This window comes from Loxodonta africana, chromosome 4 (genome assembly GCF_030014295.1).
Source record: "Loxodonta africana isolate mLoxAfr1 chromosome 4, mLoxAfr1.hap2, whole genome shotgun sequence".
Lineage (NCBI taxonomy): Eukaryota > Metazoa > Chordata > Mammalia > Proboscidea > Elephantidae > Loxodonta > Loxodonta africana.
The window spans coordinates 36,613,551-36,627,815 of record NC_087345.1 but is presented as its reverse complement, the minus strand read 5'-3'; the positions used below and the strand labels follow the sequence as shown (position 1 = coordinate 36,627,815).

Below are 14,265 nucleotides of genomic sequence, written 5' to 3'. Positions count from 1 at the left end.
CTGTGGATTCACTTGAGGTGCACCAGCCAGGAATCAAATCTAGGTCTCGCATTAAAAAAACAAAAAACACCCATTGCCTTCTAACTGATTCCAATTCATAGCAATCCTGTAGGACAGAGCAGAATTGCCTCACAGGGTTTCCAAGGAGTGGCTGGTGGATTGGAACTGCCAGCCTTTTGGTTAGCAGCCCAAGCTCTTAAGCACCACGCCATTAGGGCTCCAGGTCTTGCATGGAACTCGAGAATTCTACCACTGAACCACCACTGCCCTTAGAGGTAGGCTGTGCTACGTTGTAGTCAATATTACTCTTGACAATTCCTTAAATTGCCCTTAAATTTCAGTATACATTCCAGTATACGTGGGTATATTGTACATTTTAAAATAAGTGCAATACAGCTTGTTTTTCCTTCAACTTTGGAAAAAATTACCGTATCTTCTACTGACACTAAATGAAATAATTGGAGGAGCACTTCAGCTTATTTGCTGAGTGCTGAGAGTTGAATTTGCCTCAGTTAAATGTAGGATGTGACTCATTAAGCTTCTCATACGAATAAGAGTTGTATTTTTCTTCCTCAATGATATACAGTAAACCAAAAGGTGTTGAGTCGATTTCGACTCATGCCAAAAAAAAACACCAAAAACCAAGCTCCTTGCCACTGAGTCAATTCCAACTTATAGCGACCCTACAGGACAGAGGAGAACTGCCTCATAGGGTTTCCAAGGCTGAAATCTTCAGAAGCAGACTGCCACATCTTTCTTCCATGGAGCAGCTGATGGGTTCGAACCACCAACCTTTTAGTTAGCAGCCAAGTGCTTTAACCACTGTGCGACCCTATGAAACCACACCAAACCCATTGCTGTCAACTCAATTCTGACCCATAGCAACCCTATAGGACGGAGCAGAACTGCCCCACAGGGTTTCCAAGGAATGCCTGGTGGGTTCGAACTGACGACCTTTTGGTTAGCTGAACTCTTAACCACTATGCCACCATATATATGCCTTTTATCAATCATCTGTCTACCTCAACAGACAGAACCCCAAAGCAATCTTAAAAACAGAATACAGGAATCTTATAAACTTTAAGACTGAAAATTAATTCTGCTATATTATTTGAGTCTCATAATGAAGTTAGTACTTCCCTGCGCAGGGGTTATCAATTGAGAATTTTCATTTTAATCCTTCATGGAGCCTTTTTTTTTTTTTTTTTACGTCACATGTCCAAGCCCTACTCCAGACCTAATCAATCAGAACCTCAGGGGATAGATCCTGACTATCTGCATTTTTGTCACATTCCACCAGTTATTCTGCTAGGTACTATTAGCAGATGACCGCAATTTCTAGTGCCGTAATTCTTCCACAACACTAAAAAGTATTTAATGAACACCTATTTATACTCTGCTGGATTTGTATAGAACTGGCCCCTAGCCCATATGATTCTGAGATTATAATCCTTGAGATGCCTCCTGCAGGAGAAGCTATCCCTAATATTCTCCAGCCACTCTGTTGTTAGTGGCCACATGCCAGCCCTGGACTCATGCTGACCCCGTGCACAACAAAACAAGATGCTGCCCAGTCCTGTGCCATCCCCATGGTCGATTAGGGATCAGACCCTTCTGATCCATAATTTTCTTCCTAGCTCGGCTTAGTCTGGAAGCTCCACCGAATCTGGTCAGCATCATAGCAACATGTAAGCCTCCACTGACAAGTAGATGGTGACTGCGCATGAGGCACGCTGGCTGAAGCCTACTAAAAGCTTTACCCAAGAGAACTGTAGCATAAAAAGGTTCTTCCACTTGCATTGTCACTTATGACCCTGTCTTACTTCTCAAGGAGACCTGAGGTCTGAAAACGTTTCATCTTATACTTCTTATACTTATGTTTGCTCTTCCAACAGGATCTAGGCTGAATAAAAACTTAATTTACCGAAAAAAATAAAAATAAACTTCAAAATATCTGCCACAAAGGACTGCTGAACATTACCTGAATACACAGAAGCTTTGATATTTCATTGGGGGGGGGGGTTCTTTTCAACAAAGGAAATTAGTCACAACACTCAGGAAGACAGTACATGGAACTAAGTAAAAAAATAGAGTAGGGTGCTCTACTTCCCTTTATCAACCAAAGAAGAATTTCCTGAACCCCTACTATATGTGTACAACCAAAATTACATGCTAGCAGTTGTCTTCTTACTTAATTTCTGGATTGAGTATTATCATAAATAAAGAAGATATGAAATACAGTGCAAACTGTGAAAGCCAGAACTCGATGGGACTGCCTTGTTTTTCTGGGTCTCACAAGTTTTCCATCTTTGACAGGGTGCAGTTTTACCACTTTTCTATTGCTCCTTTTAGGGGAAAGATTTTGAGTCTTCTTTCTCTCACACAGGTTCCACCTTTTGCAGGTTTTATTGTATTTTCAAAATAACAATATAAATTCCCAAAGCCATACAATTTCAGTTAGCTGTTCAATAAGCATGTTATTAAAGTTTTTTTTTTTTTGGTAGAAAAAAAATTGCGAAATCTGTCAAAGCCTAGTAATAAAGGTTGGTGTAATAGTCTATCAAATTAAACTCATATAATCTGTTGGGTCAAGTCTTAAGAGAAAGTAAGATGAATGCCCTAAACTTCTCAACCCTCCCCCCAACCCCAGCTTACTGAAAATAATGAAAACTGACAGATTGTCATCTTGATTTGACTTTTATTACCATTCGAAAAACATCCTGTCTTTGGGATTTTCAAAGGGATTTAAATACACAACAACAACAAAATAAAACCAACTCTCATCAGATTTATCTTACTTTCTGAGTCTTATGGCTTTGTCAGAGCTTCAGGGTTATTTAACTCGTCGATTTTGATTCTTAAATTGCTTTTTAATTTCTGGTACCAACTTTACCTTTTTCTTTAATTGTTTTATACTTAATGCTGCTTCCCAAAGACATAAATCCCTGTTTTCAGTGTACCAGCAATTCACCTGACTACACATCAGTACTGAGCTGGTGTTAATTTCAAATAAATATAGCACAATATTATGTACCTAAAGTCCTCAATGCTTACTCACTGAATTAAATATATACCAATTTGCGTTTACCATTGTTGGTTAACTGTGCATTGCAGAAAGCCAGTGACAACTGGTAGGCAGAGGGCCTAGCCTAATTGTATGCCTTTGAGGCAGATCTCCCTGCTTCATCTTGTAAATGGAGTTAGATCATCTCTAAAACCCACAAGATTCTGAGATTACAACTGTTGAGATACTTTCTTCAGGAGAAGCTATCCCTTACAGTCTCTAGCCACTTTGTTGTTCTTAGCTGCTGTGTGTCAGCCCCTGACTCATGCACGATGCTGCCCAGTCCTGTGCCATCCCCATGATCGGTCAGAGATTGGACCCTTGTCGTCCATGGGTTTCTTCATGGTTCGTCTTAGTGTGGAAGCTCCACTAAATCTGTTCAGCATTATGGCAACAAACAACCCTTCACTGACAGACGAGTGGTGGGTGTGCATGAGGCGCACTGGCTGGGAATCAAACTGGGTCTCCCACATGGAAAGTGCCACTGAACCACCAATGACTCATTCTGGCCACTTCACATTATTTTCTTCTGCATGCATGCTTCTTCATTTTTCTCCAGCATCTGTCTCCACCACTAGAAGGCAAGCTCCAGCAGGGCAGGGACTTTGTTAATCTCATTCACTGCTTCATTGCTGTGCTGAAAACAGGGCCTGAGAATAGTCAGAGCTGCCACATACTCATACCCTTAATATGTCTCAGTAACAGGAAATTTCTTTTAAAAAATCCAATACCCATTTTAATGTAGAATAATATTATGAAAATTTAGCAGGAATCAACTTCAACCAGATCACTGAATAAGCCCTTAATTTTTAGTGGGAACGAGCGTTCAATTGAGTCACTGGTCCTGCAATATCAGAAATCCTTTTTTTTTTTTTTTTTGCTTTGAAAGAAACACAACTCAAAAAATAACAAGCCATTACGTTACAGTCTGCTCCAATGTCAAAGTCTTGAAATAAGTGCATGATGTTTGGAAACGAATCCAGCACCTCTGGATCTTAATACTGTATCAACAGTCAGGCCCAAAGCTTCTTACAGCAAAGCAGCAAATCTTTTATTTACACAGCTGTTTGGCTCCAGGGGAAAATAAGGTAAGAAACTGAAGCACTAGTACCATTTTACTATTACAAACAACCATCATCTGTTACACACAGGTGGCTGTGTGGTTCACGTGCACACCTTCTGGGCAACTGAACCAGCTCCAAATTAATAAAATAGTGACCTGTACATGCTGAAAAAGAAGTAAAATATACACCCTATCATTACCTCTCCTTTTTCATATAATGCTTAGAATAATTCTAAGATCTCTACTGAAGACCCAAGCTCTCACAGATGCAGAAAAACAGAGCAAACTCTTCTTCAAGATTCTTATAACTTAGATAACCCCAGATCTCTTCCATGTTCCCCATATAGACATGTATAACAGATCGGTGAACAAAAACAGCAGTTAACGCTTCCAAGTGAGCCGTGCTAAAAACCAACTAACTCAGCTAAACACAGGAAGTATCCCTCTTTTAAACACCACAAAAATGTCTGTGGTGTTCTTTAATTGTAAAGTTGACAAAATATAAAAATAGTCTGATTATTCTAGAATAATTCAAATGACAGAATCATAAACTTCCAACTGGGCCCTAGGAATCAAGTTTACATATTTAAAAGTCAAAGTAGGTGCTTCTGTACCTGCTCATTACGAAACGATAGGACTGGAATTGAAAACTGATACATATAAGGAATGACTGTTTTCAATTCATTTGACACTCAAAAAAGGGAGAACTAACATTGGCTGGAATGATTTTTTTAATTTCCAACTACTTTAAATTCAAAATACTTTATACTGAAATAAAGCAATAAAGAAAACTTCGACAAACGTGATGCACAGAAATTCAGCATGAAAATAATACACCTCAAGTCAGTAGAAAGCCTCCCTTTGTTAAGAAAAAGAGTGCTTATAAACAACTCTAATGGTGTATGACACATCTCCTATAATACACACATGCAAGATCAAGATCAAAAAGGAAAGATCCACAACGTCTTCTACAGAAACACTTCACTCCCTGCTTTCTTATTCCTATTGGTTAATTTCTTGTCTTGTTAATTGTAATCTGATTACACCTAGCAATGCAACACTCAAATACATCTAGGCTTTAGAAATAATACAAATCAGAATATTTAGGGTGCTGTTCGACAATTTCCAGTTGCAGAAATCTTAAACAAATGCCAGGAAAAGTACAGAAAACTTAATCTGATACTTAAGTGCTGATTCTACAAGTAACTTTGAGGAAAAGCTTTAAACTATTATTATTTCTAATGAAAGTTTATTCCCTTCAACATGAACAAAAACATTTTTTTAAAAAAAAAACCTTTACTTAACACATTAAATTCTGTTTTAAAAATTAACCTACTTTCTTATAAAATGAATTCAACACCTCATTAAAAATCATTTTAGAAAATAAGAACTGTTCCTTTAAAATGTCCAGAATTGCTCAAAATCCACACAAAGGTAAACACAGGCTTTGTCATCTGGATAAGGGGAAAAGAGTGTGAGAGTCAGACAGAAAACAGGTCTTCGTTTACACAAACTAGGTAGAAATTTAAGAAAACCATACGAAATTGGGCGAAGATGAGTAAACAGTTGCTATCGGCAATCTTATTGCTCTGTTTCTCAAATAACCACCAGGACGTGAGGAACAATGTCTAAACCACTTTATCGAATAAGGCTGCAAGAGTTTCCAGTCGATACTAGCTTTAAAGCTAGTCGCACAGAGTCGCTGAGTTCAACACGCCGGGAATACTTAAGCTTTCCTAGAATAACTAATTTCTTAACATGGAAATCTAAACTACTTTCACATGCAAACGCAAATTACTCAAATTTTAGGCAAGAAGAGCAAACGCTCTCTACATTTCGCGTTTCCCCTGGCGCAAAGAGCCTCCAAATAGCTCTCCCTCTGAAGGGAAGTCCCAAGAGATACACGGATTTCCAAGCAGCCCTCTTGGCAGGAACAGGCGAGTAAACCCGGCAGCAAACCCCATTCGTTCAGCATTAGCCGAGGTCCTCTGGAAAGGTAGAGAGGACAGACACACAGCTCACCCACCCGGAGGAAAAAGTTGCTCGAAAGCCGAAGACGAGCAATACTCCCTAAAAACTTTCCAGCGGCAGCGCTGGCGCCGTCACTTACCGGCGGCAGAAGTCATGATTCCCCTGTGCAGCTCGCTTCCCCGCTCGCCTCCCTCAATCCATGTTCTCTTTTCAGTCCATTGTTTCAAGTTTTATGCCAGAAGAGAAAACCCCCACAGCTATCGCTTTCCCTCCCGCGGCCCACGCACAAAGGATGCAGCGGGCTCCCGGGACCCCGCGGCGCTCCCGGGCGCGAGCAGCCGGCGGCGGGCAGGCGTGCACGAGCGCCGCCCCACAGAGCTCCGGGCCGAATGCCAGGCGCGGCCCCGAGCTGCGCGCACCACGGCCCCGCCGGAGCGTGCCCCGCTCACTCCCCCAAAAAATCAGTGCTCCAAGCGCCCCCTGCTAGTCGCGACCGTAAAAGGCACACAAAAGTCCCAGCCTCCTCCAATCAGATGGCTTGAACTTCATCCCGCTCCCGCCCCTCCCGCCCACATACGCACCCTCTTCTTCAATAAGCGCGTCAGGAAAGGGGCGTGAGCTGCGAGGCCTGCTGGGAACTGTAGTTTTCTGTCCCCCACGGACGGGCAGGCTCTTAAGCGTCGGTGCTGCTTGTTCTCCCGCCTTCATTTCCCATCGTGCTGAGGCGGGTGGCATGGCGGAGAAGGATGACACCGGACTTTGACGAAGAGGTGGTTTTTGAGGTGAGGGAAAAATGGTGGTAGATGTGGATTGCATTTGTTTGAGGAGAAGGACTAAGGGGTAAAGCCAGGAGGCAAGGGGTGGGGCCGGGCCAGGGGCGAGGGGGCGGGTGACGTGCTCCCACCGGCGTCCGCCACAGACCCCCGGCGGTTTCGGGGCCTAGCGTTAGGCGCAGCCTGACAGGTGTAACCCGCGGCGCCCTGGCCGCGGCCGGCCTCTGCCCTAGGCCCGCCCAGAATCCCGAGCTCTGGCCGCGTTGCCAGCGCCCCTGGGCAGGAGCCCAGTCTTCGTTTCCCCGGGGACGGATGCATTGCAGGGGGACTGCGCCTGACTGGGGCGGGGCCGAATCGTGCATTTTGGATATCCGCTAGTACTATTTAGCCTCCCCCTTTTTCTTACTCGATTTTTTCGGTCGGTGTATAGTGTCGCTATGAGTCGGAATCGACTGGATGGCAAAGGTATCCAAAAGTGCTTCGGGTTACCGTTCCCCGTCGAGGCGTGGCCCGCGGAATGACAGCAGCAGGTTCCAGTTTTCTAACATGGTTTGAAATCTTTGTGTAGGGATCTACTGTGAGTGGTTAAGCCCGGGACATCTCAGCATCTAGGTCCAAGTCTTTTGTCCTTTGCTGATGAGCTAGGTGTAGCCAGCTCTGAATCGAGGCTCTGAATGTGACTGCTTTTGTGTGGGATTATTTTAAGGTGTCTCTGCCATCTTGAAGAAAAAACACCAGTCCTCTGTATATATATTTTGCATGTATGCTTTTTACGTTCATTCATCCAATTGGATTTTAAGAAATTGAAAACAAAACGACTCATGGCATACAATGGGAAAGTTAGGCACTAACAGATAATTACAGTACGGAATGATAAACGTTGAAAGATGTTCAAACTGTCATTGGAGGATTAATTTGGAAACTGTACTCCTTGCAGCGTTGGTGAGGCTACACCCAGTAAATGATAATAGAGGTGAATCTTGAACCATGTATCAGAATAGAAAGAAGGAAGGGTTAGAGTGCATTACCTAGAAGATTGAGAAACATGAAAGTACCTGGTGTGGTTTTTCGGTGGGGATGGGGCAGAATCCTGGTGCCTCAGTCGTTAAGCCTACTGCTGCTGAAAGGTGGGTGATTCCAACCCACCAGCCTCAGCGGGAAAAAGATGTGGCAGTGGACTTCCATAAAGATTTACAGCCTTGGAAACCCTATGAGGCAGTTCTCCTCTGTCCTGTAGGGTCTCTATGAGTTGAATCGAAATCGTTTGGGGCCCGAGTTGTGGAAATGAGAGAAGAAATAGTGGAATAAAGGGTTGGACAGACATTTCTAAGATAAAATTGAGAAAACTGTTGCAGATTGAATGTGGGAGTTGAAGAAGACACAGAAATCTATGTTGCTTAGATTTCTAGAGTAAGGGAAACTGGGTGGGCGTATGTATTTTTTAACCCTATTATTTCTTAAATTTCTGAATATAACAGTAGTACATACTCAAAGAGCATTTTATTTTAGAAAGTAAGCCAAAAATGTAAGATCGTCCATTATTATACCAACCAAAGGTGTCCACTATTAACATTATGATATGTGTTCTTACTGACTTTTTCTATGCAAATGTTTGTCATCTTTTTTAACACAAAAAGAAATAATACATAGAATTTTGTATCCTATATTTTCACTTTAATTTATCGTATTGTTCCCCATTCATGCACTTGTTACTATAATAATATGAATTATATATGTATCATAATATAACCTTTTTCACGTTATTGGTTAATTAAATTGTTTCAGAATGTTCACCATTGTCATTAGTTGTTAGGTGCTGTGTAGTCGGTTTAGACTCACAGCAACCCTATGAACAACAGAACAAAACACAGCCAGGTCCTGTGCCATCCTCACAATCTTTGCAATGTTTGAGCCCATTATTGCAGCCACTGTATCAATCCATCTGGTTCAAGGTCTTTTTTCCCCTGACCCTCTATTTTACCAAGCATAATGTCCTCCTCTGGGGACACCATCGCAGTCAATGCAGAAGGAGCACTGGTGGTGCAGTATTAAGCAATCAACTGCTAACAAAAGGTTCCAACCCACTAACTGCTCCGCGGCAGAAAGAGGTGGCAGTTGGCTTCTTAAAGATTTACAGTCTTGGAAACCCTATGGGGCAGCTCTACTCTGTCCTATGGGGTCGTTATGAGTCAGAATGGACTCAACTTGACAGCAGTGGGTTTGTTTTTTTTTAATCAACACTAAGCCCATCTTTAATTGCAACTCTGATTTTTCTTCAAAATAGTTTCTAGAGTAGAGCCAGTGGATCAAAGACTGTCACCATTTTTTAAAGAGTTATGACGTCGCCAAACTCATCAGAAAGCTTGTACCAATTCACATTTCCATTAGAAATAGAGTATTAGTTTTACCAATCCTCAGCAACAGTCTTGTTAGTTTCCTTTAATCTTTACTAGTTTGATAGGCAAACCATTGTAGTCCATTGTTCTGTTTTACATTTTGTGCATTTAAATATTTCATAGCCATCTTTATTTCTTTGATTAAACATCCTCTTGATATTGTGTGACACCGTTTTCCTATTGGATACTAGCTTTTTAAAAATTGAGTTGCATGAGTTCTTTATATATTAACTTCACTAACCCTTTGTCAGAGCCCTTGTGGCATAATGGTTAAGAGCTATGGTTGCTAACAAAAAGGTCAGCAGTTCAAATCTACCAGCTGCTCCTTGGAAACGCTATGGGACAATTCTACTCTATCCTATAGGGTCGCCATGAGTCAGAATCGACTCAATGGCAGTGGGTTTTTTTGGTTTGGAACTGTTTGTCATACATGTAGAAATTTTTTCCGCATTGCTGTTTTGATTTATTTGCTTTTTGTCACATATGCAGTTTTTTGTTGCAGTATAATATACGTACAGGAAAGTACACAAATTATGAGTGTACAGATTGATAAATTTTCACGCATTGAATCCACCCTTGTAACCAGCACCCAGATCAAGAAACGGACATCGCCAACACAATATAAGTTTCCTCCTGCTGCCTTTCAGTCACTATTCCCCCCTCAAAGATAACCACTATTCAGATTTGTAATAGACTAGATTAATTTTGTCTGTTTTTATAGTTTACATACTGTGTAATTGTGTCTGGCCTTTTGTTTTTTCTTTTTTTTTTTTTTTGCTTAACATTATGTTTGTGAGATTCATCTATACTGTTACATGAGCATTTTTATTTTTGTATAGAATTCCATGTGAATATATGACAGTTTTTTAATCCATTCTAATATTTATGGTTATTGGGTAGTTACAGATAGTGCTACTGTGAACATTTTACCCTATGTGTTTTGTTGAACACATGTCTGTTGGGAATGGGTTTGCCGGGTAATAGGAAATGTACGTGTCACCTTCGGTCAATATTGGTAGATATTACCAAGCATTATTTCACAGTGATTGTAATGATTTATACTCCAGCAGCAGTGCCTGAGAGGTTTGGTTGCTCCACATCCTCACCAACACTTGCTATAATTTCAGTCTTTTTCTTTTTCTAGTGTATGTGTACTTGGATTTCTTTGTTGGTTTTAATTTGCATTTTCCTGATAAGTAAGTTGAGAGTCCTTTTACGTGTTTACTGGTCAATATGTTGTTGTTAGGTGCCTTGAGCTGGTTCCGACTTATAATGACCCTACATAAAACAGGACGAAAGGCTGCCCAGTCCTACACCATCCACACAATTGTTGGTGTTTGAGCCTGTTGTTGCAGCCACTGTATCAGCCTGTCCCTTTGAGAGTCTTCCTCCTTTTCACTGACCTTCTGCATTACCAAACATAATGTCCCTTTCCAGGGACTGATCCCTCCTGATAACATGTCCAAAGTGAGACAAAGTCTCGCCATCTTTGCTTCTAAGGAACATTGTGGATTACTTCTTCCAAGAAGGGTTGGTTCGTTCTTCTGGCAGTTCATGGTACATTCATTACTCTTTGCCAACACTATAGTCCAAATGCATCAACTCTTATTTGGTCTTCCTTATTCATTGTCCATCTTTCACATGCATATGAGGCAATTGAAAATACCATGGCTTGGGTTAGGTACATCTTATTCCTCAAAGTGATATCTTTGCTTTTCAACACTTTAAAGAGGTCATTTGCAGCAGATTTGCCCATGCAGTACATCGTTTGATGTCTTGACTGCTGCTTCCGTGGGCATTGATTGTGGATCCAAGTAAGATGAAATCCTTGACAACTTCAGTATTTTCAATATTTTCTCCGACTCATAGCAACCCTATATGACGGAACAGAACTGCCTCATAGGGTTTCTTAGGCTGTAATCTTTTCGGCAAGGAGCCCTGGTTGCACAGTGGTTAAGCACTCAGCTGCTAACTGAATGGTCAGCAGTTGGAACCCAACAGTGACTCCATGGGAAAGACATGTGGCAGTGTGCTTTTGTAAAGATTACAACCTTGGAAACCCTGTGGGGCAGTTCTACTCTGTTGTGTAGGGTCCCTGTGAGCTGGAATTGACTTGATGGCAATGGATTTGGAGTGTTTACAGGAGCAGATTGCCAAGTTTTTTCTACTGCACAGCAGTTGATAGATTTGAACCTCCGACCTTTTGGTTTGCGGCACTTAACCATTGCACCACTAGGGCTCCTTATGTACCTAGAATATCTTATCTCTGTGTACTGGTTTTGCACTCTCTTAATGGTGTCTTTTAATAAACCAAAACCCGAAAACCAAACCCCTTACTATCGAGTCGATTCCAACATATAGCGATCCTGCAAGACAGAGTAGAACTGCCCCATAGGATTTCCAGGGAGTGGCTGGTGAATTCGAACTGCCAAACTTTTGGTTAGCAGCCGTAGCTCTTAACCGCTGTACCACCAGAGCTCCACTTTTAATAAACAGAAGCTCTTAATTTTTTAATAATCCAGGTATACCATTTTCTTTTATGGTTAGTACTTTTTAAGATATATTTGCCTACTGTATGGTCACAAAGATATTTTCTCTAAAAGCTTTATCATTTTACTTTTCCCATTTAGCCATCCATCTGGCAATGATTTTTGAATTTGGTATAAAATAAGGGTCAAAATATTTTTTTCCCATATGGATGCCCAATTAACCTGGTACCATTTAATAAAAAGACCATCTTTTTCTTACTGTACTGCAATATTACCTTTGTCTGTTTATGTGTGGATATGTTTCTGGACTTTTCTCCTGTTTCATTGCTCAGTTTGTCCATTCTTGTGATAATACCACATTATCTTAATTACTATAAATTTATAAAAGGCCTTATTATCTGTTAAGGTAAGCCCTACAGCTTTGTTTTTCAAGATTGGCTTGGCTGTTCTTATATTTCCATATCAGTTTTAGAATCCCATCTCTTTCTGTGCTCTAGGACTGATTTTACAAAGTGGGAATTATCTATTACTTGAGGGTCAGTTAAATTGGCCCTAAATGACCTAGGCCTTTGCTGGAGTTAGAAGGAGTGGCTCTTGACTACAAGTTCCATTTCTTTTATAGTTATTGCTCAATTCTGGTTTTCTATTTGGGGGATGATTTTGGTAATTTTTTTTATTCTGAAAGGGAGTGTAATATAGTTGTTAAGTACATAGGTTCCGGAGCTGGGCAGCCCAAGAAATCCTAGCTCAGCCACTTATTAAAGTGACTTAGAGCAGGTTACTTCTCTAAACTCCAGTTCTCTCAATCTTAAACTAGAAATAACAGTATTCATCTCAAAGAACAGTTGAATTGAGTAGCTTAATATAAGTACTTACATGAGTGCCTGGCATACTGTAAGCATTCAGTAAATGTTAGCTATTTTTAAAGTTTTCCAGAAAATGCTTTTTGTCTGGAATTTCAAAATTATTGGTATAAAAGTGTTAGTGGTTTCTTAACTTTTAGTCACTTATTACTCTAACTAGATCTTATTACTTCCTATATTTATTCATGCTTTCTTTTTTCTTTGTAGACTTGCTGGAGTATCGACTTACAAGTTAGACTTTTCAGAGTACCAGTTATTGGTTTTATTTGAACAGCTTAATTGAGTTTTTTTCCCCCTACTTTTTTTGTGTTATTTTGCTGTTTTTTTTTCTCTAGCTTCTTGAGTTAAAGACTTAAATACTGAAAATAATTTGTAAGGTTATAAATTTCCACATGAGTACTGCTTTAGCTGTATCTCAGGTGTTTTGAAATGTCATTTGTCTCATAGTTTTATAATTTTCATTTAGATTTCTTTAATTAGTGACTTATTTAATACCCAGGTATATGGGCAAGGGATTCATGTTATTGTTGGTAATGAATTTTTTTTATGTGTCTCTCCAGACCCACAGTTGCGTCCTAATCATTGTGGACTGCATCACCTATATTCTCTTGTCCTCTGAGTCCCATTTGGGCTCATCCAGTGGGAAGGACCAGCAAGAGATCAGAGGGTGGAGGAGAGCACACCAAAGAAGTTTGGGTATTTATCTCACTAGTGTTTGTCTACCTAAAGCCAGCAGCTCTTGTTGATGGACTCTTCTTAGCTTCAACTCTTACAGGGCTTCAGAGAGCTTCTGTAACACTGCTTCCCTCCCTTGACCTTTAGGCCTATGGAAGGGAATATCTTCTTACATTACTAGTCCTTGGGTGCTTCACTCTTCCCTATTGGTTGCATCAGCCCTACTTTAAGGGAAAAAAAAAAGAAAAACCAAACCCATTGCTCTCAAGTCAGTTCCAGCTCATGGTGACCCTATGTGTTACAGAGTAGAGCTGCTCATAGGGTTTTCTTGGCCTTAATCTTTTCAGAAACAAATTGCCAGGCCTTTTTTCATGGCAGCACTAGATGGGTTCAAACCACCAACCTTTAGGTTAGTTGTTGAGCACAAACCATTTGTACCACCCAGGGACCTGAACCCTTTTTACACCTCTGTAAATAATCATTTCATGAAACTCTTTTCAGTTACCCTATTTGTGCCACCTTTTTCTTTCTTTTTTTTTTGCAAAATCTCCCTGCAAGATGGCTTACTCAGTTAACCTGTTTTTGCTGCTCTTGTTCAGTTGTCTGGGAGTAACTGTTGTCCATTGACCTCTGGTTTTACCCTGTGATAGCTTATTCCTTGTCTTTCATAGCCTCATATGAAAAGGTGTATAGTCTTCTTAGGGACTGCACACCTTTCACAGTCTGGTTCCTACTGCTACAGGTATGTGGATCTAAAGGTTACTTTAGGGGTTGAGTAATTACTGTCTCTGGCAGGCTTTTGGTTTGCTTGGAAGTTCCAGGCAGTTTTTTATATCAATAACCACAGCCAAGGAGCATGTGTAAATATTAATCTATAGGTTATTTTCTGTTTTTTGCTATGGTTCTTTCTTTCTGTCTTTCAACTGAACGGCAACCACCTTGATCTTATGAAATAAGAATCTTGGATGAAG

General features: G+C 40.7%; 2 protein-coding genes across 15 annotated transcripts in view; one reads left to right on the top strand and one right to left on the bottom strand.

Annotated features, from left to right (window-relative positions):
• Positions 1 to 6,464, bottom strand: part of FGD6 (FYVE, RhoGEF and PH domain containing 6) — a 143,961-nt gene extending 137,497 nt beyond the window's left edge. For 3 of the 5 annotated variants that reach the window (XM_003405266.4, XM_064283721.1, XM_023559792.2), the window contains exon 1: positions 6,238 to 6,463. In XM_003405266.4, coding sequence (XP_003405314.1) covers positions 6,238 to 6,253 — 16 coding nt within the window. In that variant the 5' untranslated portion in view covers positions 6,254 to 6,463. Of the gene's footprint in view, positions 1 to 6,237 lie in introns of all 5 variants that reach the window. The other 2 variants (XM_064283720.1, XM_064283719.1) reach the window with 1 other exon arrangement.
• Positions 6,465 to 6,742: 278 nt separating this feature from the next.
• VEZT (vezatin, adherens junctions transmembrane protein) overlaps positions 6,743 to 14,265 on the top strand; it is a 117,249-nt gene continuing 109,726 nt past the window's right edge. For 4 of the 10 annotated variants that reach the window (XM_064283716.1, XM_023559796.2, XM_064283714.1 and 1 more), the window contains exon 1: positions 6,745 to 6,880. In XM_064283716.1, coding sequence (XP_064139786.1) covers positions 6,845 to 6,880 — 36 coding nt within the window. In that variant the 5' untranslated portion in view covers positions 6,745 to 6,844. Of the gene's footprint in view, positions 6,881 to 13,206; positions 13,316 to 14,265 lie in introns of those variants that run through there. The other 6 variants (XM_010599413.3, XM_010599405.3, XM_010599399.3 and 3 more) reach the window with 3 other exon arrangements.